Raw genomic sequence first — 21,747 nt, 5'->3', positions numbered from 1 at the left:
CAGAGCCCACGCATATGCACGTTACATCTGTTAGGAAACAGCAGACGCCCACACACACTTTCAATGTCATTGTGTTCCCTTTCTTGCAAAATTATCATGTGTCCACATACATACTTGCATTCATTATATGCCCAAGGTTGCAAGTACATAATAACTAGTGACACACACGCATACCTTTGCTTTCCCAAATATATCTCAGCATTCAACTGTTTCCATGCTGACCCGTTTGTTTCCGTGGCTTTGTGTCTCCTAGCAACCTGAACAAGTGTTAAAGCGGGGATGACAGTAGAAGCGAGGCTAGGAGGAGAGGGTGGGAGGGGTGGGAGACTGGAAGCTGAGGAATGACAGAAATTGTGTGCAATTCAAGATATGTTTCGTGATCTCTGTGTGTATGATTTTACTGAATGTACCCCCTGTTTTGTGGACTCCACACCATATTTTTGTATATAGTTGCAGACGTGGTACATCAAATGCCAGGACTTATAAATGATTGTGTTTTGTTTTATTATCTTAGCATTATCTGTCCTTTTCTCTCTCCCGGGGTTAGATTTTTTCATTCAAAATTTTCATTCCAATGTGGCTCCTAAAGAATTGATTGAAACGGAAATTCTGCCATCATTTACTCGCATCATTTTGTTGCAGATATCTGATTTGACGTCTTCTATGAAACACAAAAGGAGTTATCTCTGTGTCTAAATTTCCATTTACTGTACAATGAAAGTGAACAGGGACCAGGAACAGACGTGGTTACCATACACTCTCTTTGTCTAAAATCATTCCAATTATTTTAAAATAACTTTTCCAATGCTCCTATTTCCTTTGGATAACTTTAGCATCTTTACTCCACAGAAAATCAATTATTGCTTAAAATTATTGCTCAGGGAACCTTTTGGATATTTCCAGCACAGTTTTTTATACAACCAAAAATATATTTAACCCTGCAAAAAGTCCAATTTGTCAAAATGCCAAAGTATGGTTTCGTGAAAACCTTTTTCTAATCTTGTTACTTGAAAGTAATCTCATCACTGTCTTAGTGAAACAACTGAGGTATTAAACAGATCTCATTTTTGATTCTTTTATCTCCTCTAATCCCTCTCTCCTCGCACTTTCTCTCTGACCTCTTTACCTTTCACCGCAACAGAATTTCTCTCTAACTCCGTTTTCTCTCTACATAGATGCAGAGCGTCATGTATGAACTGATGTCAGAGCTGAACGACCGCAGTGAGGATCTGGAGAGGCAAATGTTAAGTCTGGAGCAGCGTGTGGAACGGTTGACAGCCGGTTTTAATGCCCTGCCTGCTCACCTGTCCGCAACGCTCAGCACTCAGCACGCCGCCCTTGTTCAACTGCTGCGCGAGCGCGACCCCAAGGTCCCGAACCCCACCGTGGCCGCTGTGCTATCACCCCCCACTGCCAGCCTGCCACTAGCCAACCCACCCATCATCTCCACCACCACGGCCCAGCCGGGAGACGACAGTCCCAACACCAGCACCTCCAGCAGCTGAGAGCGCCGGTGTGGGCGGGACCTCTGGAGGTGTAGAGATGGACGCACAGTCAAAATTTCAAGAAGTGATGACATGATCATATACACACATGCAGTACCCGTATACTGTAATGTACTCAAGTATTACACAGCTTACTCCAGAGAATACGTCAGGACGGAGAGGCTGCCATTTGCACAAAAAACCCCTATGACAAAACTGCCATATTTCACTTAAAGTCCACGAGAAGGACAACCTTTACTGTTAACACGAATGTATACATTTCCGTAGACACTGACATACATGTTAACATGCATGGACACACACGCACATCCTCTCATTATGTCTTTGCTACCAAAGTGCTCTGTCTATAGTTGACTGAAACTCCCTTTTGTGACTCTGTGTTGGAAAATGATGCTTGTTTAGAGGATTACGGATATAAATGATATACGAATGTTATGATTGACGGATCATCACAGGTATCTGGACAGCACTTTAAGTCTGAAAGCGACTAACAGCCATTTGAGCGAAGCATTATTTCAAAGCCAGTCGGTACATTATCCAACCACCGCATGAAGGTGGATCAGCTGCTCACACGGAAATAACTGTAGAATGAGTGATTATAGTCATTTTCCGACTGGAATTGCTTCTATTAAATGGTTTGTTGGAATAAGAGACTATTTTACTTCTGACCCAATTTCAACGGAGACCATTTTGAAAACTGACTAATAGTGACACTCTGTGGCCGGAATACTGAATTATATCCGCTCGGAAATGTGTACAGTATGCCGTTACTGAACCTTAGCTTTGTATCGCTCAGTTTTTTACCATTACTAATTACTAACGCAGTTAAAGCTCATATTTATTAAAATTATACGATAGCGTTCTTTTCATTCGTAAAAAAATATGATTGCTGTATAAATAACGATTTTATTAATATTATTATAGATGAGGGAGGTGCCGTTTGAGGTTGAAATTATTTTGTAATTTTATTTTACCAGAGAGAATTAATAAAGTATATATCTATACATGACTGTGTTTGTGTGTGCGTGTCATTGTGTAACTGACACGAGTTTGAAGTTGCCGACGTGCACGTCACTCACAGTGTCTTGATGCTTTTAGTTTATAGAGGACAATCTTCACTTTATTAAATCGTCCATTTCAAAAATCAACAGCGACACGTATCGTTATAACGAATTGCGCAGTTTAACGGCTGCCTTTGCTCTCGAAATAATCGTTCGTCGATCACCGTTATTCCCGCTGTGTGTTATTGCCTAGTTGACCGCGGTGCTGTATTTTAATCATGCTGATGAAAGCGAGGGCAGTTTGGGGAATTCTGCTAATGAACTCATTGATTACATTGAGTCAGTCGAGCAAACTGAACGTTCCCAAGCTGCTGTTGCCTTTGAGCGCTCGTGTGCCTGTGAACATCACATTGACAGCAGAGAGAGGATGCTACACATGGTGAGTGACAGGGGCAGTAAGCTATTCTGTATTACGTCTGAATGTAAAGCTTATTAATTCAAGATATTTCCCATTAATGAATTCACATATGAAATTGATGGTTTGCAGTTGGTTCCCATCCACTAGATTAAAACCAGAACAATTTCTATTATTACCAGTAAATCCATTGAAAATTCTGGTGACACTTTACAAAATTTGTAAATGCATCAGTTTGGCCATTCTATGCAAATTAACATTAACTTTGTTTTACCAAAGCCTACTGTTAGCCTAGATGTCAACAGCATGTTGTGGTTTCAATATCCAATTACCATATTAAAGGTTAATATTTTTCGCTTGTCATTATTTTTTATCTGTGACTTTTCATTGCTAGGTTGTATCGCCTCAAAACGGTCAAATCCATAATAAATGGGCACATGGGAACTTAAATAAGATAATGTTCTTTGAAGAGCCATCCTTTTTCTATGTGTTGGTATAATATTGCTGCTTTTATTTGAACATTTTGTTTCACAAAACTCTTACATGTTGTCTCTCAAAAGTAAGCATCCTTTTTTCTCACATACAGAAAAGAGACTGATACTTATCTGGACTTTATGAACATGATTAGGGGTTCAATATGACCTATAATACATTCAGTGATTTTATTCATTTCAAGTTAAAACAGATAATGCCACAATCTATAATTCTGGAATTCCATCAGTTAACTCCGTTAAATACCTGTTAACGGTAACAAATATTGTTTTTCAGCTTATATTAATATTTCTTTTTATAAGTCACCATGCAATTATGAGTGATAATGCAAATTTTCCTACACAGCGTTGCAGTGATTATTATAAATGATTTATATATGCACATTATTATTTTTTATTAAAATTCATTTGCAGATGTAATCTTTTATCAAATACAAACTCCACTCCCCCTCTAAACAACATATAATAAAATAATGTCTGAAAAAGATATAGGACTATACTGACTGTCCAATGGTTACTGATGGTCTTTCAGGCCAAATTACAACGAGGGGCAGGCTACATGAAGTCCCGGCCTACTTTTTTTTTTTAATTTCAGAAGACGTTTCACTCGGATGTACGTCACGATTCGGAAAAGAAGACATCGCAACTTCCGTTTCATGGTGTTTTTAATGCTGGTTAATGGCAACACAGTTATTCATGGAACCTTATCGTAAAGTGTTTAAGAGAACAATGTGAAATACCTTTTAAACATACACTTACCGTACAATTCATAAAAAATAGCATAAAAGAATAAGAAACTATCTGCCTTGTGAGCATCAGTCATGATTTATTTAACAGTCTTGCTGTTTGCTGATGACTTTAGGGTGTCCTCTAAGCCCGAGTGTGTCAGGGTGTATCCTCTGTCTGCCGTCAGCCCTCCAGATCCTCTGCCCGCGTCCTCCTGCAGTCAGCAATGTTTGGTGTCCACTTTGTCCTCTCCTCAGGCTCTTCCCATCCATAGTGTGGTTAAAGGACAGGACAATGGTGAGGAATGAATGGGGTGGGGGGTAAATAGACATGTTTTTCACTTTCTTTAAAAGCATACACAGAACCATTAGAGCGGTTTATTCAGATTAAAATGAAACTTGGGATTCATCATTACCATTTTGCATATGAAATTGACATTTTAATTAAGTCTTTGCCTCATTGGCTGCTTAAATTAACACATGAAGCATAGCATTTATATCACAGCATTTGCTCCATTAAAATGCATAACATCACTCATTCCCGTTATAGTGACGGGTCACATTTTACGCTGTGACGTCATCATCGATCGTATCGCAAGGATTCAAATTGTGACAACCACTAGACAGCTTTTTACAGATGACCCACCATTGCAATTGTCCGTCCAGGCGTTTGACACCGAAGGTACTTTTCATTTAGCAAATTAAATTTGGACACTGTTTTGTAAGTAAGAGAAGTTTGTTTTATAGTTTGGAGTTTGAAAGGTTATGTCTGTATTCTGTTCTTGGCGTCATCTACAGGAATACTTTCAGCTCTCTGGCTGGCTTGAAGTTTAGTTGGCGGCTGGCAAAGAAGTCTGATTCAATAGAGACAGTGAGGTAAACAAGACTCTTAAAATGAAAAGGGGAAAAAGAGGGGAGGAGACAGTAAAAAAGGAAATAATACATAATGACAGCAGTGGATCCAGGGCTTGATAAGGACAGACTGATGGCCAAAGGCCAGTTGGAGAGAGCTTTGGACCAATGGATGAAACAGAATTTCTGAAACTGATTGTTGTTGTAAATGGTATTGTTTTACATTTGTTAACAGGCTAATGTTTTCCGGTCAACCTTTCAGCTGGACAAAATGAGTAGTAAATACTATAAAGGACCTAAATAAACATGAAAAAAGAGTCTGAAAAAGTAAGAGGGATGGACCAGATGAGACTAAAGTCTCGGTTTTTATTGTAGATTTGTCCGGTACCATGATGCTGGTTATTCCCCTCCACCTCATATCCTGTCTCTAGAGGGAGCTGGTCAGAGGGGTGAAAGCGTCCTGCTGTATGGCATCCGCAATGGCGCGGCAAACGTACAAGTGTCTCTTACAGACCCTGAACATGAGGCACGAATGAACATGCTCAGGCAGACACACCACATGGACACTCAAACATGTTTCTTTTTTGTAATTTACTGATCAATTCTTTGAATGATAGATTGTGATGGTGTATTGCTTTTGTGTTTAGCACGTAGAAGCAGCCAGTGTGACTTTGCTTGTGGTAGATAGACTACACCTGAGCCCAGCGGGGGACACATACCTGCTACAGGGCTCTACTATCAAATACAACGTGTGGAAAACACAGGACGAGAGAGAGATTGGTACAAATCTATCTACATACTGTACATCCGACTGATACATCTCATCTGGTTTGTGATACTCAGCTGGTTTGTGATAGTTAAGGATTTATACAGATCAGCAATTTTTTTAAAGTCATTTTTTACAGATTTTTCACGTGTAATGTAAAAGGCTGTAATTTTACTGAATGGTTTTTTTGTTACAGATTTTACGCCTATTTTTGAAATATAGTAGAAAAAAACAGTCAAATTACAGAAAAATTTACTAGAAAACGTTGAATTTATGGTCTTTTTCAGGCGTCCCAGTTTTCTTTGAGTGATTTTGTTTTAAAAACATCAAATTACAGTAAAGGACTGCATTTTACGTATTTTTCAGGTGCCCAAGAAAATTTCATTTTTTTAAATGATTTTTTTAAGTGTCCGCCATTTTTTAAGTGTCTGCTGACTGTTCCAGGACCGCCATCTTGGAACAGTCAGCATTTCAGTTGCTGTCATCGCATACACATACAGTCAACTATATTATATAGCGTCAAAAATATACCAAGGGTGGTCTTTTTCACAGGACACTGAAACAGACGTTCTGCTTTAGTAGTTTTATTATAAAGTTTTTTCAAATTGATAATAAAATGCAGGATTCGGTAAACAGGAATGCCTGATGTTTGTTATTCAAGCACTGTATGATTCTAGGAAAAGTTATCATAGGGTACATTAGGGCAGCTCTTGGATATGCTGAGCTACCTTTTTTTAACTAACCGGATGCATAAAAAGCTCATTTGACAGTGTCCTACCCACACACACACGAGATGATCAATCTGCATTTTAAACCTTGTGATAACACCTCAATAACCCTTAGCACATTGCTTCACACTTAAAGCAGATGTACGCTCTCCATCCTAACACAACGTTGCATATGTCAGGATAGATGAGTTTCTTACACCTGCATCTAATTTCTCACTCTCCTTTCTGTTTGTAGAGGTCACTCTGTCAGAGGAAGGATACAGGCTGGTTGTGGATGGGTACAGAGGCAGAATGTGTAGTGACAGAATCTGTGTTGACCAGGAGACGACTACCGTCACTGCCTTCAAGCTGGGTCATGCCACGCTAACCATTGTACACAACAGTATCCTACACAACTGTGCTTTTCATTGAAGGGTTGATTATGTTAAGGCATTTGACTATACCAATTCTTAACTCAATGGTGACTCAGATCTGCCCTCTAAAGTAATGTCCCACCTCCCTCGCGCTACCATATACGTGGTGGAGCCCAGTTATATGAGTGCGTTGTAAACATACTGTTCATACATTAACACACATGCTCATCTAAAACCACACCATGCTATTTCTTCATGGATGGAGTTATACAGTCTTTTTATATTGTATGCATTTGTGTGTGTCCCTGTTTCAGCTTTGGGTATTAAGGAAGAAGAGGACATATGGGTATTGGAGAAAAAACGGCAGTACTATTTGACTGTCCGAATCCATGACAACGAGGGCCATGCGGTTCACCTGTCACAGGTTGTGCTTCACAGTTATCAGTTTATCCTTCATTGCATCTCTTCACATGACAGGCGCAAAACATTTGAACGTAGTTCAGAAAACAACATTCACTTTTGTGTCGGATCCAGACACTCTTTTCTATACAATAAATGTAAATGTGAATGAATGAAGAAATAACTGAATGAGGCATTTATACAGCACTTTATTGTGTATTGCTGTACACCCAATGTGATTGTATGAGAAAGAGTGGCCAGTGGATCTTCAACATTTTAGGTTCTCTGGAATAAAAAAAGTGTTACACATTTGGAACAATATTAGAGTCACTAAATGCTTTTTTCTCTAACCTCTTCCGGTGTAGAACGTTGTTATTGTTGTAGAAGAGACTGAAGGATTAATCACATTGGAATCAACCTCTGATTCTTCCGTCCAGCTCTTGAAGACACTTGGGACAGGAAAAACCTCAATACAGGCCTCACTTCATAGCATCATCTCTAAGGTACGACACACATTCTTAATATTCATAGAATTCTCAATTTGTCTTGGGTGTCCATCCTAGGCATAATATAGACATTTGCACATTGTTATATACCTCACAAACATATCTTATTAGTGCTTACTGTATTACCACATAACCACATAAAATAGCGGACATCCCACCTCTCTCGCATATTACTAGGGGCTTTCTGACACCTGTAAATTAGATAAAATATACATAAAATATATGGAAATCAATTGTTGATAGCAAGCGAGAGACAACATTTGTTGACAGAGTGATTGAGCATCCTTATTGGTCTCTTTATTGTTAGAGATATTTAACCATAAAAACCTTCTGGAAATCCGTTTTTGCGTGGTGGAATGTCTATCTTCTGCTGTTTTCCTTTTCATTGACCCATGGGTTTAATTACACAGAATTGATGCCATATGATGTCAGATTTCTTGCTTCTGGGATTACATTCTGTAAAATTGCTCCGTGTGAGGGGTTCAGCAAGCCATTACATGAAAGTACAGTTCAATTTTATTGAGTAAATGGCACAAGCTGTTTTCAGATCTAGAGTGGGAGCCCCACCCGAGGGGTCATGGTGAGACGGTGAACAGGAAATGAGGACACACACAGTGTGAAGCGTAAACAGAGGCATGCGGTGTGCTGGGAAACCTATTGTTTGAAAGACAGCGTGATGCATCTGTGGGATGCCACGATGTGGCGGAAGATGAAACACATCATGGGGGGGTGGGTTATCCAATGTCATGTAGTCATTATGGTTCTGTAAGAGAGAAACGTTGCTCATTAGTTTCAGTCGGCAACTTCCTGTCAATTCCATGTACACATCAGAATCATCCATTAGATAAATAGGACAAAAGCAAAACATTCCAAACCGCCTCCATGGGAAATCATCTTTCGGGCAGGCGTACATTTACCTGCCAGACTTTAACAGTGAATGTTGGGGCTAGATATTGTTGTTGCTTGCTTTGATCTCTCAATCTTGTGAATGTGATATTTGCATTAAAGTTTTTGTATGTTTATTCCATTTACGTGAATTTGGTTTATGCGTTACATGATAGAATGGTGAAAAGTGGCTTGTCATCCCACCAATCAGAGTGCAACAGGAAGTGGACATCTATAACCCTCTTAGTCTGCATCCCTCTATGATTGTGTTTCCATGGCAACCCCACAATAAGCTTTACCGTCGCAATATTACGGTAGAGTTCAGATCAATATTGTTCATCTAAATGTGTTGGGAGATAATGACTGTTTGCTGTTATAGATTCTGTATTTCCAGGTGGAGGGAGGAAGCGGCTCTGTGATGTGGGACGTGTCAAATAGTCAAATTGCCACAGTGACGGTAAAAGGGGTGATCATAGCAGGACAGAGGTTGGGCCAGAGCAGAATTCAAGCTGCGGATTACAAAAACCCCCTACATAGGGTAGTTGGCCAGGTAAAAATGTGTGGACATTGTTAAACACAGATTCACAAACTATATTTTATCTCATTGAATGTTTGTATGCAGGTAATGGTTGTGAGACCCAGCCGGTTGCAGCTGGTGCCACGGAGGGGAGACTGCCGTGTAGGGGACAGGATAGAACTTCCCGTAGCTCTGTGGGGCATCCTGGACCCCCAAGATTCTTGCTCTCACACAGACTTTGATACACATTTGTACACTCACAGGAGCACCAATGCAGATGTTCAAGCACAGTGCTTCTCCCATAGATACAATCCTCAAAACGAAGAGTCTTTTCTAATGAAGAGTAATCTTGTGCCGGTCACAGACTGCACTGAGCTCTCACTACACATCCACACTGAACCCATTGGCATCTTCACACGTGTGCCAGGTGCAACAAGTTACTATGTTACCTCCCTCTATCATTGCAATTGTTTATAGTGCATCCATTCACCCTCCACTGACTCCCTTGATATTCTGTATCTTTTTCTCTAATGGCACCATATTAATTCATCTGCCTGCTCCAATTGATCTCAGCTCGTATTGAACATGAGAAAAGTGATCTACTCTCAATCACCTCATTTTTCTTTCTCTCTCTCTTGCTTTCTCTTAGTGCCCTGCCTCATTTAGAACTTCCTCTGCACTGCACCACAAATTAAAATTTAATTAATTTGTTTATATTTCCTTAAAATTAAAGCACTGAGAAAATCAATAGTCTTTTTCGGTGTAATCCGGTTAGTACATTGCATGCACAACATCAAGTTGATGATGCCGTATTGTGTTTGACGGAGGATTTATGCACGTTAACTTGCACAGCTGTATGGCATGTAAAGCCATCCTTTCGATTGCACTGATATGATTTATTAATGATAATTAATAGAATGAAACTTAAAGGGAAGGTTCACCTAAAAAATATAATTCTGTTATCAATTATTCACTCTCATGTCATTTAAAACGTGTGTATGACTCTTTTCCTTCTGTGGAACACAAAAGAAGATATTTTATGTGTCCATACAATGAAATGGGTGCCAATGTTATTTGGTTGATAAAATATCTTCTTTGGTGTTCTCCATAAAAGAGAAATTCATTCAAAACGAAAAAGCTTTCTTGTTTCCAACGCTCTACACTTTTAAAGCAAAAAATCGAAATCATTATCCGTTTTTGTTTCTGCCCTGTCAGGTCCTGTGTCTCCTGGTGCTGGGTTCTGTGGAGGGGTCCGTTTTAAAGCTATTTCACAGGGTCAGGCTGTTGTTACCGTCACAGTGGAAACAGAGGGAAGCAAAATCAGTGAGACGACGTCACTGGAGGCATACAACCCACTTAAAGTATGTGTGTTGTGTGTGCGTGTGTGTGTGTGAACACGTGTATGATTTGTGCCGAATGTCATATCTGTATAAAGGGTGATTTATCAGCCCTATGTTGGCTATTTATTAATATAATGAACTGTTAGATGGTAGCAGAAGATTAATGTGAATGTGACCTGTGCTGATGTATGACTCTATAGTATGTCTGGGACACTGAGTGGAGCAGCGCAGGGCAGATACAGCTAGGGGAGTTTACCAGAACAATGTGATGATGAATCAGTGTTGTGAAAGATCGTACACTTATCAAAACACATAGTACTAAGCAAGGACAGTATCGTGAATATTGTCTCTCTCAGTCTCTTGCATCAAAGGTTCTTCTCACAGTGGGCACAGCTCGAATGGTTGTATTTGAGGGGGGTCCACAACCCTGGCCCTCGGCTCCCATCCGTTTCTTTCGTCACATCGAGGCACAGCCATCAGGAGGTGTTACCGTGGAGACAGTGAGTTCGGCAGAAGGAAGGCCAACTCGACATGCTTATTGGGTCACGTGTAATGCTGTGGGAGAACAGGTTAGAAAATGTCCTAGATTCCAATATCACACATTTGTAGCTTATATGGTGTGTGCAATACAGAACTGCATTGAAAATTCATTTTACAAGTCATTTCAATTTTAGATAACAAACAAAAAGAAGAATTGTCATGTAAAGGATAGTTTATCCAAAAATAAAAAGGATTCCGTTATTAAATAATTAATTACTAATTACTTTCATTCTTACCTGGGACACACAATAAGATATTTCGAGAAATGTCTCAGTTGTTTTGTGTCCATACAATGGAGGTCAATGGGGTTCAATGAAGTTTTCTTATTAACATTCTTACAAATGCATTCAATTGTGTTCTGCAGAGGAAAGAAAGTCATGCAGGTTCAAAGTGATATGAGGGTGAATAAATGATGAAAGTATTAATATTTTTAGGTGAACTATTCCTTCTTGAAAGGAATTCCTTTTCAGCATAAAACATGTTGTATGCATTCGTGTTATTTGTAAAAACATAAGATAAGTAATATTTGAAATATAACGTACACCTGGACGAATGAAATTCCTCTGTTGTGTGACTGTGCTAAATTTTTCCAAATACTACTTTAGTAATTTCCTCTCCCTGTCATTAAATTCGAACACCAATTCAACATCCTGTGGGCTGTGACCAATTCAATTTAAATTCTAACTCAAAAGCTGAAAGTTAAAATTCTGAATTTTTCCCTGACGTATCAGATATTAATGCTTGGTAGGTGATTCCAAGAAACCTTGTCTTCCTGTGTGTTTTTGCACATGTGTGTTTGCATGCAGTGGCTGGTCTTTAGGTGTGGTAATACTCCAGGTCCATTAAACGAGATGCCCGCAATGGAGGAGAGCAGAGTTCAGGTGTCATGCGGTGTCCCCGCAAGCCTCTCTGTTTCTGTTCTCCCGTGCAACACCTCCTCACCTTCATGCATCCCTCTGTACTCCAATCACAGTTCCTGCCCTCAGCATCATCACCCCTGGGGACCGGTGAGTAATGCCCTTTCCGTCCTCCCTCACTTGGCCCCTGTTGCTTTTATGTTCTCACACAAACTCTCTTATGATTCAGTCATTTCCTCTATTTCCTTCACCTGCCCAGACCTCACTCTCTTTTCTTTTTTCCATTTTATCTTCCTCCAGGAGATTTCTCTTTCTATCTGGTTCACACCAAAGCCAGACCTCAGTCTCTCATTCCCTCTTTCCGCTGCTCTCATTTGCCATGCAATTATGTGTCATATGCAGGGTGAAGTGTTATGGCAGTTTCCATAGTAACTGCATGCATGGGGCCTAAGCAGCTTGTGTATGTGTGTACGAGGGTTGCGTGAGGGCTTTTCCAGTGGCTGACACAGTAAAAAAACACTTTGATCACTGATCGATGTCAAAATCCTAGCAATAAATATAGTATCTCCATTCTGTCTTCTGTCTCCGTGTGTAGAATATCACAACACACCTGTAATTAAAAAGGTATTTGGTCATTAGTTAAAAGATTGTTTTGGTGTACACCACAGTCAGAGAGGCAGATATTGCATTACATTTACCGATCTAATGAACCGAATCATTCGTCAAAGCGAAACACACACACACAAAGACAGAAAGAGTAATTACAAGCAGGCAAAATGCCAGTGATTGCATGCTCACACACACACACACACACACATACAAAGAGTTCAATAAACACTGATATTTGTGTTTAGGTGCACAGTAACTTTTCCTTGTTTATTCTGCATGAAAACTAATTGATTTCTAAGAAAATATATTAGCTGCCCATTCCTGCCCCCATTTCGTCTAAATATGACTGATATTGCTGCCATCTTTCGTTCGAAGATTCATTCATGCTTTAACTACCCAGTTTCATTTTTTATGATCAAAGAGCACTAAGTCAACATAGTATTGCTTTTATGCTATATGTGACACATATTTTCCTGCATGCCTTTTATTGTGAGATGACATGTTATTTCATCAACAATTATTTCATGAGGAGACGCTTTATCTCTCTCAATGTTTGGACTTCTTTTATTCTCACAGAATGACTCTGATATAATTAAATATCACATTACCATATTCTTTCATGTCATTCTGCACTCTCAAGCTCTCTCTCTCTCTCAGTTAACTGTGTCCAGCAGTAGGGATGCTGTGTTCCAGTTGTCCGTGTTTGACCAGAAGGGGGAGCAGTTTGATAATTTCACCTCCTGCTCGGTAAAGTGGACCACCTCTGACCCTCATCTCCTTTCATTGCCACCACAATCCACAATGAACTTGGCTGACAAACCAACTCAGACAGGCTACAAACTACATGGTGTGTTTGCATTGTGGGGTCTAATTTTGGCATTTTTCAGAACATTGTTCATGAAAGCCTGATTAAACTGTTCTTAAAGCCTGGAAGGTGCTTCAGGTCCATCAACAGACAGGAACTGTGACTGTTAATGTCACCCTCAGATGTCCAGAGGTGTGTGGCCATTCACAAGTTTCTTTGTGCTTATTTGAAAGTGATAGTTCACCCAAAAGGTCATCATTTACTCACCCTCTTGTTCTTTCAAACCTTTATGACTTTCTTTCTTCCGCAAAACACAAAAGAACATATTTGGAATAATGTTGGTAACCGAACAGCACTGGCCCCCATTCACTTCTATTTTAGTGAATGGGGACCAGTTAACACCATTCTTCAAAATAACTTCTTTAATGTTCTGCAAAAGAAAGGAAGTCAAAGGTTTGAAATTACAAGAGGGTGAGTAAATGATGACAGCATCTTCATTTTTGGGTGAACTATCCCTTTAAATCTGAAAACCTATACTGGAACTCAGAATCTAATTTACATGTAATGTCATTTATATTTGTAGTTTTTTCACTTGTGGTCAGAAGGTTTTTGAAGCTTATTTGATATTTGCAAATGTATGTCTGTAGTAGATGTGTAACATAACCATTGCTCTCTGTATAAGATGTCAACAGCCCCAGTGTCTCAGCATGTGATTCTGCATTTGGTAGAAGACGTACAGTGGGCCACACACTCACTTACTCTGTTCAACCATCCAAAAGTCAAAGTAAGCGATCATTTCGGTTCATGGTCTCATTTCACCTGCTTTGGTTTGTTTCACTTATCAGTCCATTTATCCTCTCTTCAGGAAAATCTGACCTTGTTCCATGGGTCAGGACACTTTCAGTTCCATTTACAAGACATGACTTTGGCCCATATCACTCATCTGGAGAACACTAATATGGTACAGGTAAGACTAGTAGCTCTAGAAATGTAATACATATACAGTATATTATACAATAATATATATTTATAATATTGTCTAAAATATTATACAATATACTATAATTAAAACTCAAAAGTACAGGAAAGGACTAGCATGTGTACATGTCAAAGTATTTTGTTTTACAAATCAAACAAAGCCCTGTCAAATGTTTTGTTCCAGGTGTCCCCACTTCATCCAGGTTCCTCAGTTCTCTTGGCTCATGACCTCTGTCTGACCTCTGACCCTGCTGTGGTCTCCATCCTGATCTCTGACATCACAGATTTTCAGATTGACTTCATTGATATCGTATGCTGCATACAGATATCCTCTAATATTTCAGTCCTGATAATCTACACTAAGCAAAACATTTTTTTTATAATTTCATTTTCACTGAATTATCCCTTCTGTTGATGTATTTTAGATAGTTTATGTGTATGCACGTTCATTTCAGATTGAGGTCGGTCGAACCGCCATAGTGCGAGTTGGTGTTCTGGACTCGAAGAATCAGCCGTTTCTCAGTCATTTCCTGTCACTTATGAACCTCATTCTTATTCCTTCTTCATCTATCATTTCTGTGAAGTGAGTCTTATGTAAGATTTTTTACCTGGACTATAAAGCTCTATCCTTTAAGGTCTAATGTGTAATTTTTTGCAGGATCTACAGAAAGGCAATATAAAAACATTACATTAGAGGTGTACATGATGACCATACATGATGAAGCGTTATGTTTTTATTGCCTTAGAATGAACTATTTATATCTACATACACTAAAGGATGTTTCTACAGTAGCCCTAAATGGACAAACTCCTTTATAGAGCGTGTTTCTTAAATACGTTATCTACTCCGGCAAAGAGGATGTGACGACATCTTAGTTCTGTGTCAGCCACCGTAGTGCTTCGAAAGGGAGGGGTGAGCGGTGGAGTGAGTCGTTGGTTGCAGTTCGCAACCTCACCAGATGCCGCTAAATTTCATAAACTGGACCTATAACCACATGGTAAATTGGGTCATATGCAAAGTTGAATTACATGTCTTCTCTGTTATTATGTTGTTAATAGGCAGGTGGGGCCGGTGGACCTCTACTCTGTGGGATTTCCTGTGACAGGACTGGCAGTAGGCGTGGCTAGTTTTCATCTTTCAGCAGTTGCTGGTCATGGGGGTGTTATAAGCACCTCCCATAAGAATATACAGGTTTACCCACCATTCCGTTTGCAGCCATATAAACTTACCCTGGTAGTCGGAGGTGTGCGACAGGTAGGAGGCAAAATTATATAAATAGTTCATATATTAGAAATAACTTGGAAGACAGTGTTGTGGGCACTATTATATGATTCGCTTTATGTTTGGTATCTAGGTGAAATGGAAAGGAGGGCCTCATCCACAGTCTGTTGTGGAGTTCTCCGTGAGTGACAGCTCTGTCGCCATGGTGACTGACAAAGGACTGGTCAGGGGCGTGGCAAAGGGCGTGGTCAAAATCAGTGGAACTCTCCAAACTGTGAGACAAGACACAGGAGCACTGCTCACCCTGGCACAAGTATGTCTGTACTAAAGTGCAGTTTTGTCGGAAAAGTGGAGTTTGGGGGCGTTATAAAGATGGCTCATGGATATCAATTAAATTACATAATGTTCACCCAGAAGTTTTACCACAAGCAGGTGTAATATGTCTTCTACACATTTTGCTGTGGCCATGAAAGACAAAGCCCTACCTCCCAAAACTTGTCCACCCGCCCCCTTCCACAACAAAACTTATGATTACAGTATGCTCTGGTTGGACCATTATTTTTATATACAATGCTTATATACAATTTTTTATGTTTCTTGATTTAGGATGTAGTGGAGTTGGAGGTGTTTAACCTGATACAAGTGAGAATACAAGCTCCTTTAGTGACTCTGTCTGTCGGAACAGAGGTATGCCACCTCATAATTTTTCATTAGTTCAACCATATTTGTGCAATCAGTGTTATTAAAGGGTATATGAATCTTTATCTATAGATGCCTGTTTATGTGATGGGGAGTGACAGTGATCAGAATCCTCTGTCGCTGGGAAGTGTTGAGTCTGGCCTCAGCTTCTTCTGGAGTCTGAGCAAGCCGGGGGTCTTGGAGATCAAAGCAAGGCATGCAGAGGTGATGTCTATAGAGATGTATGCATGAAATTACCAAAAGTGCCACAGTGCATACATGTACGAATGACCGTCTGTTGATTATGCTGTGTGTTGTAGGTTGGAGTTAGTGTGTCTCCCTCTCACAGTTTCTCTGTTCTGGTAAGGGCCGAAGCTCCAGGCAAGGCTAGCATTAAAGTGTGCATGCAACTTGAACAAACACACGCCAGCAATTCGTCACTCTCTGATCATTTGACTGATGAGATACAGATACAGGTAAATATAGCAGACTAGTTACTTATGAAAATAGATAACCTAAAAACTAACCCACTTTCTTTCTCTCAAAATGTATTGGTCTAACTTTTGATGAACTAGTAACTTGTTGCCCCTATTATATTATTGCTCCTGTATGACTGTTACAGCCCACTGAAAATGGGTTCTATTTGAATGAAGATACAACTGGAATTCCAGCCGCAGCCGACAGATCACCAAAGACACCAAATCAATTATGTTTTGTTGATTATTAATAATAAATTAAATAGGCATGAAGGAGCAGATGTTTCAGGGTTACCCCAGACCCAAACAACAAAAATCAAATCAATAAAAGAAAAGAAAAGTGAAAAAATGACCTAATAACATACAAAAGAAAATTATAAATAAACTAAACTAACTCCCTATCAAAACAATTGTTAAAAAGGGAATTAAATTTAATGTCAGACCACCCCTATGCTCCTGAATCAATAATAATGATTCAATTAAGAACAAACAATAAACAAGGCATACATGAAATCTTCTCAAATACATAGGTAACGTAACACACAAAGCAACAACAAGAGAAATCAAGAATCATAACAATGACATATCGCTTATTGCCCCCTGAACTCTTTGTAAATCGCTTTGAATAAAAGATTCTGCTAAATGACAAAATATAAATACCTTAAAGGGATAGTTCACCCAAAAATTTACATTTTGTCATAATTTACCCCCGTTTCATTCAAACCATCTATGGCTTTCTTTGATCATTGGAAATGTTTTTTATGTGTTGTTTTGGGTGTTCTGATTACTAGCAGAGGGAATGTGGACCCAACAAAAGACTTAAAAGCGAAATAGCTTAAATAACTCCACACAATATTTTAAGTAACCTGATGGCATACAAATGGGTTTGGTGTAGAAGTTCAAGTATGAAGTTTTTGATCTTTCTTTGAACATTCTCTAAAAGTGTGTTTGTTCCCATAACAACTCTGTCAGCCAGACACAGAAAAATGAAGGTTAAAAAACATGAATTTCACTTTAAAATCAAATTTAAAAGTGGCACATTTCAACATTATTTTTGCAAATATGGCAGTTAACAATTCACACCGAACATGTGAAAAGGCTGTTCACAAAGTCTTAATGGCCTGTTGAATTCTAAAGGCAAGTTACTAAATGGTTATGACTATTAGCATCATCATTTTTGAAGATAAAACTTTACCAACATTATTAGTGGATTTATACATATAAAAACATATAGTCCTGAATCTGTCTGTTTTATTCTGTCCTGTTTTGTTTCATGTCAGGTGTTCGAAGAGATACAGTTGGCAGCAGGAAGTCCCAGATCCATCCTCATGTCTCCTCAGTCTCAGTACTCCCTGCAGAGCAATAAGTGAGTTTGTATGTTTGAATATTCCCAACATCACTAGCAATAGACCTTTTCACAGTGCGACGTGTACAAAATAATGTGCCCAGTTATATTAATATTTCTGTTTTAGTTTTACTTGAGGTGAAAATTATGTTTGGTAAAAAATGTGTCCATTTCAGAGACTCAATCTGTCCAGTGCGTTACGTCCTCAGTGAGTGTGTCTCAGGGGCGGGACTTATAACTGTTAATGAGCAAGGAGTGTTGAGGGCGGGGCCTGATACAGGCGCTGCCCTGTTGGAGGTCTTTGTCATGGATGTTTGTGGTTTTAACCAAACATTGCTCATCAGTGTAAAGGTGAGCATTTATATATATTAATAAATGTATGCCACCTTGAACTGTTTAAGGTCCGTTTAACATGATCTCGTATCTTTTTGTTAATCAAGGTGTCAGCGGTGTGGTTTGTACGTATTTTGGCTGCGTCATCATCTCTGAACAGTGATGCTGAGAAAGCCCTGCCCGCCTTCCCTTTGGGTTGGAAGATTAACATCGTGGCTCTTTACTATAACCACATGGGAGAACAGTTTCATTCTCATAATATACAAACAACTTTTACCACAAACAGGTATTCATATACTATGAGACAACAATTAAATCTAATTAAGTTTATCCTAAAGTTAATACATTGTAAAGCATTTCTCACCAATAATATCTACATCAGGCACTCACCTGTTGTTTATCTTTACCACGTCTCAGAGATGACCTGGTGCATTTGACAACCGATAAAGACAGCAAGTCGTTTCTGGTGCAGACAGTATCTCCGGGTCTAACAATTTTGATGGTCCAGGGTGACCCTACTAACCCTTCTCTGAGTGATTACATACCTCTGCTAGTGCTGCCTGCCATCTCAGAGCCCCCAGGATCTCTGCGACCAGGAGATGTCATCTGTTTCAACTCCCCAATTACAAACCTGATTGGTAAGTTACTGCTGGGTTACCAGGGAGAAGAGCAAACAAAGCCCTAATGTAATTGTAATAGTATTTTGATTTTCTCTTTGTAAGCTCAGCAAGGCAGATGGAACGTGTCCTCAAGTCAAATCCTTCAGATGAATTCTGAGACTGGAGTGGCATTAGCAAAGAATTCTGGGATAGTGGTGGTTTACTACAAACTGGAGGGGGGACAGCAAACCTTACGACAGGTAATGTATCAAGTGTAAATAAGGGTGCGTCTGTGACATATTGTGAATGTTTGTGGTGTCATGCAGGTAACAGTGGAGCCGGCGTCTGTTCCTTTAGTCAGTGTTCCAGCCGATAGGCTTCTTACTAACTGGCCCGAAGCTTCAGAATATATAGTCAAAGTGGATCTCAACACCTATGCTGCTAACACAGGTAGTTCTTTTCACTGTTTATAAAACACAAAGACTTCCTCCTTAAAGCCTAAATGCTATTTTTGCCTTCTGGGTTTAAAATCGTCACAAAAGATGTTGACCAATGCGAAGACATTTCTCCTAATTATTCATGACAGAGTCTTTTGATTGGAGCGCCCGTCTCCCCAGTTTTTAACCGTTCTTCTCACAGCGTTCACGTCCATTTTAATGGCAAGTTTCAACAACGACAGCGAGGTAGAATGTGGCTGAAAGGGGAGGTTTCATGACGCTGTAAACTAGATTCTTGCTATAATTATGATGCTTTGAAAATTCTTCTGCCATGTTTAGACAAATTATTAAAGAATTTTATGATTTGTTATCATCAACTTTCTCCTCCAGCTCAATGCACTCTGGACCAGTGGGAGGCTGTAGAGAAGAACTTACAGCCTGAGGCAAAGCTACAGTGCTTGCTACATTTCAGCGCCCCCTACCTGCAGATGAAAACACTGCAGGCTGTGTTTCATGCATCATCCTTCTACGATATAAACACTGGTGAAACAAGTTTTAGATCACATAAAAACTTTAAGATACTTGTCATTTTACATATGACATGAGGAAACAAGCTGGCTTTATTCAGAAAGGCAACAAAAATCTGACTTTGCAATGTATACAAATAGTTTAATCATAGTAGAAAACCAGTTGGATTTGTGTGCAGTGTTAACAAAGCTTGTACTTTAAATGCACTTTAAACATGTTCGTTGTTTCTTGCGTTTCAGCTCAATACAGTTGTAGGATTTTTGTGCAGCCGCAGTCAAACTCCATCCTCCATGTCCTATCGACTCTGTCTCTCTCCATCTCTCTTTCTGTCAGTCTGCAGACTCAGTCATATGCATCTATCCCTCTTCCATTTCCTCTGTCCTCCACCTCTGTTCAGTCTTCTGTTCTGCTTCCATATGTGCCAGCGTTCTGTTGTCCTGTAACTGAGATCACTCTTTCACCCCAGCACCCTGTGGCTGAAATCACATTGTTTGGCACCAAAGACATGCTTAGCACACTGCAGGTGGGAAAGAGATTATTTTAATCATAAATTGTATTTCTTGCACTTGCTTAACATAAAATAAAATGTGTTGCTTTTACACAAAGATGTTTTTAAGCAACCACTACTTTTTTAATGGGAATGAGATTGATATATTATGTTTATGTGGATTTTATTATTTATCTTGCTGCAGACCCAGAGACCACTAAACAGTAACACTTCTTTTATTAGGTCCATTCAGACACCCCAGATATTGTAGTATCTAAGTTCCATTCGGCTGAAGACCCCACCCTCCTCCACTTGTCGATCTATTCAACCTCACATTTCCTGGATCAGCTATCTTCTCCAGCAAGCATCACCCTGTTCACACAGCTCTCCACACAGACACATATAGTTAGGGTGACTAGACTTGTGGACAGCCAGAAATCAGGTTAGAGCGCAAATAATCCATTTTATTTATAGGCCTATTTAGTGTTAAAAGTAGCAGCCAAGGAGCTACATCTTTAAATGTGTACAACTGCAGTTAGAGAAACATTTAGATTCAAATGCAGATTACCTTAGCTATGCAAAGGTTGTAGGTTTGATTCCCAAGGATAGTGAGGAAATAACTTGAATGCATAGCAAGGTCGCTCTGTAAAAAAAATGTCTACCAAATGCATAAATGTTAAAAAGTAACGAATTGCTCTTTGTTTTTTATGTTCAGGTCAACTTGAAGCCTATTTACATTCTGAACATTTGTTCATTGTAACATTTGTGTTGTTTGCAGTTCTGGCTGCTGCTGCTGCACTTTTCATAGGTAGTCACATGCAAACATTTTATGTACAATTATAGAGCCAGTAAGATTTACAGCTTTTACTGGCTCTACACAACTCATAAATAATTTTCCACAGCATACAATGCCATGCTGTCCCATATTCAGACGCAACCTGCGGTCTACACGGACTCCAATCATACAGGTGTTTAATAGTTATTTTTCCTTAAATATAAACATGCTTTAAGACTGATAAGGTTACCGTTTTGGATAGTAGTATATTGTTTATATTTTCTTGATTTTTTTTCCAGAGCAGCAAAGACACATGTCAGTGTGGCTGGCACCATCAGACAGAAGCCTGCAGAGAAGACAATTGCTCTGGAGTGCTCGCTAAAAATCCCAATACATTTCCCCCCAAAAAAGAAGTTCATTTTTCCATTTTATGAATTTCTATTCAATGCAAAATTAAACTATACCAGAAGGTTCTTAAAGGCTTAACTATTTTACTTAACGTATTTATGCCCATCAGACCCCACATAACCAAGGTTACAATTTTTGCTGATGAAGCTTTTGCTTCATCGAAATTTTACATTGTATTAATAAGGTG

General features: G+C 39.3%; 2 protein-coding genes across 7 annotated transcripts in view; both read left to right on the top strand.

Annotated features, from left to right (window-relative positions):
• Positions 1 to 2,490, top strand: part of kcnn3 (potassium intermediate/small conductance calcium-activated channel, subfamily N, member 3) — a 42,797-nt gene extending 40,307 nt beyond the window's left edge. The window contains exon 10 of the mRNA XM_056761849.1: positions 1,176 to 2,490. Within this exon, the coding sequence (XP_056617827.1) occupies positions 1,176 to 1,505 (330 nt within the window). The 3' untranslated portion in view covers positions 1,506 to 2,490. The remainder of the gene's footprint in view (positions 1 to 1,175) is intronic.
• A 143-nt stretch (positions 2,491 to 2,633) lies between these two features.
• On the top strand, positions 2,634 to 21,678 carry LOC130432480 (nuclear pore membrane glycoprotein 210-like). Of its 6 annotated transcripts, XM_056761848.1 has the most exons (39): positions 2,634 to 2,945; positions 4,275 to 4,435; positions 4,688 to 4,819; positions 4,935 to 5,013; positions 5,365 to 5,515; positions 5,637 to 5,769; positions 6,719 to 6,865; positions 6,953 to 7,021; positions 7,151 to 7,260; positions 7,601 to 7,738; positions 8,803 to 8,940; positions 9,021 to 9,176; positions 9,249 to 9,570; positions 10,359 to 10,504; positions 10,840 to 11,052; positions 11,830 to 12,030; positions 13,147 to 13,336; positions 13,416 to 13,486; positions 13,977 to 14,078; positions 14,160 to 14,261; positions 14,457 to 14,582; positions 14,728 to 14,855; positions 15,332 to 15,527; positions 15,628 to 15,807; positions 16,101 to 16,181; positions 16,266 to 16,397; positions 16,493 to 16,648; positions 17,929 to 18,014; positions 18,170 to 18,344; positions 18,434 to 18,612; positions 18,744 to 18,964; positions 19,049 to 19,185; positions 19,252 to 19,375; positions 19,753 to 19,905; positions 20,130 to 20,413; positions 20,621 to 20,819; positions 21,093 to 21,185; positions 21,280 to 21,345; positions 21,457 to 21,678. In XM_056761848.1, exons 1-39 carry the CDS (start codon positions 2,785 to 2,787, stop codon positions 21,636 to 21,638), a joined length of 5,820 nt encoding a protein of 1,939 aa, XP_056617826.1. In that variant the 5' UTR covers positions 2,634 to 2,784; the 3' UTR covers positions 21,639 to 21,678. The 6 variants fall into 6 exon arrangements, with proteins under 6 accessions (XP_056617826.1, XP_056617822.1, XP_056617823.1 ...); XM_056761844.1 differs by lacking the exons at positions 4,688 to 4,819; positions 4,935 to 5,013; positions 5,365 to 5,515; positions 5,637 to 5,769; XM_056761845.1 differs by lacking the exons at positions 4,688 to 4,819; positions 4,935 to 5,013; positions 5,365 to 5,515; positions 5,637 to 5,769 and having other exon boundaries at positions 9,006 to 9,176; positions 21,156 to 21,185.
• Positions 21,679 to 21,747: the final 69 nt, after the last annotated feature.

Source organism: Triplophysa dalaica, chromosome 12 (genome assembly GCF_015846415.1).
Source record: "Triplophysa dalaica isolate WHDGS20190420 chromosome 12, ASM1584641v1, whole genome shotgun sequence".
Taxonomy (NCBI): Eukaryota; Metazoa; Chordata; class Actinopteri; order Cypriniformes; family Nemacheilidae; genus Triplophysa; species Triplophysa dalaica.
Note: the sequence above shows the minus strand (reverse complement) of the source record. Positions and strands in the feature narration are given on the sequence as shown.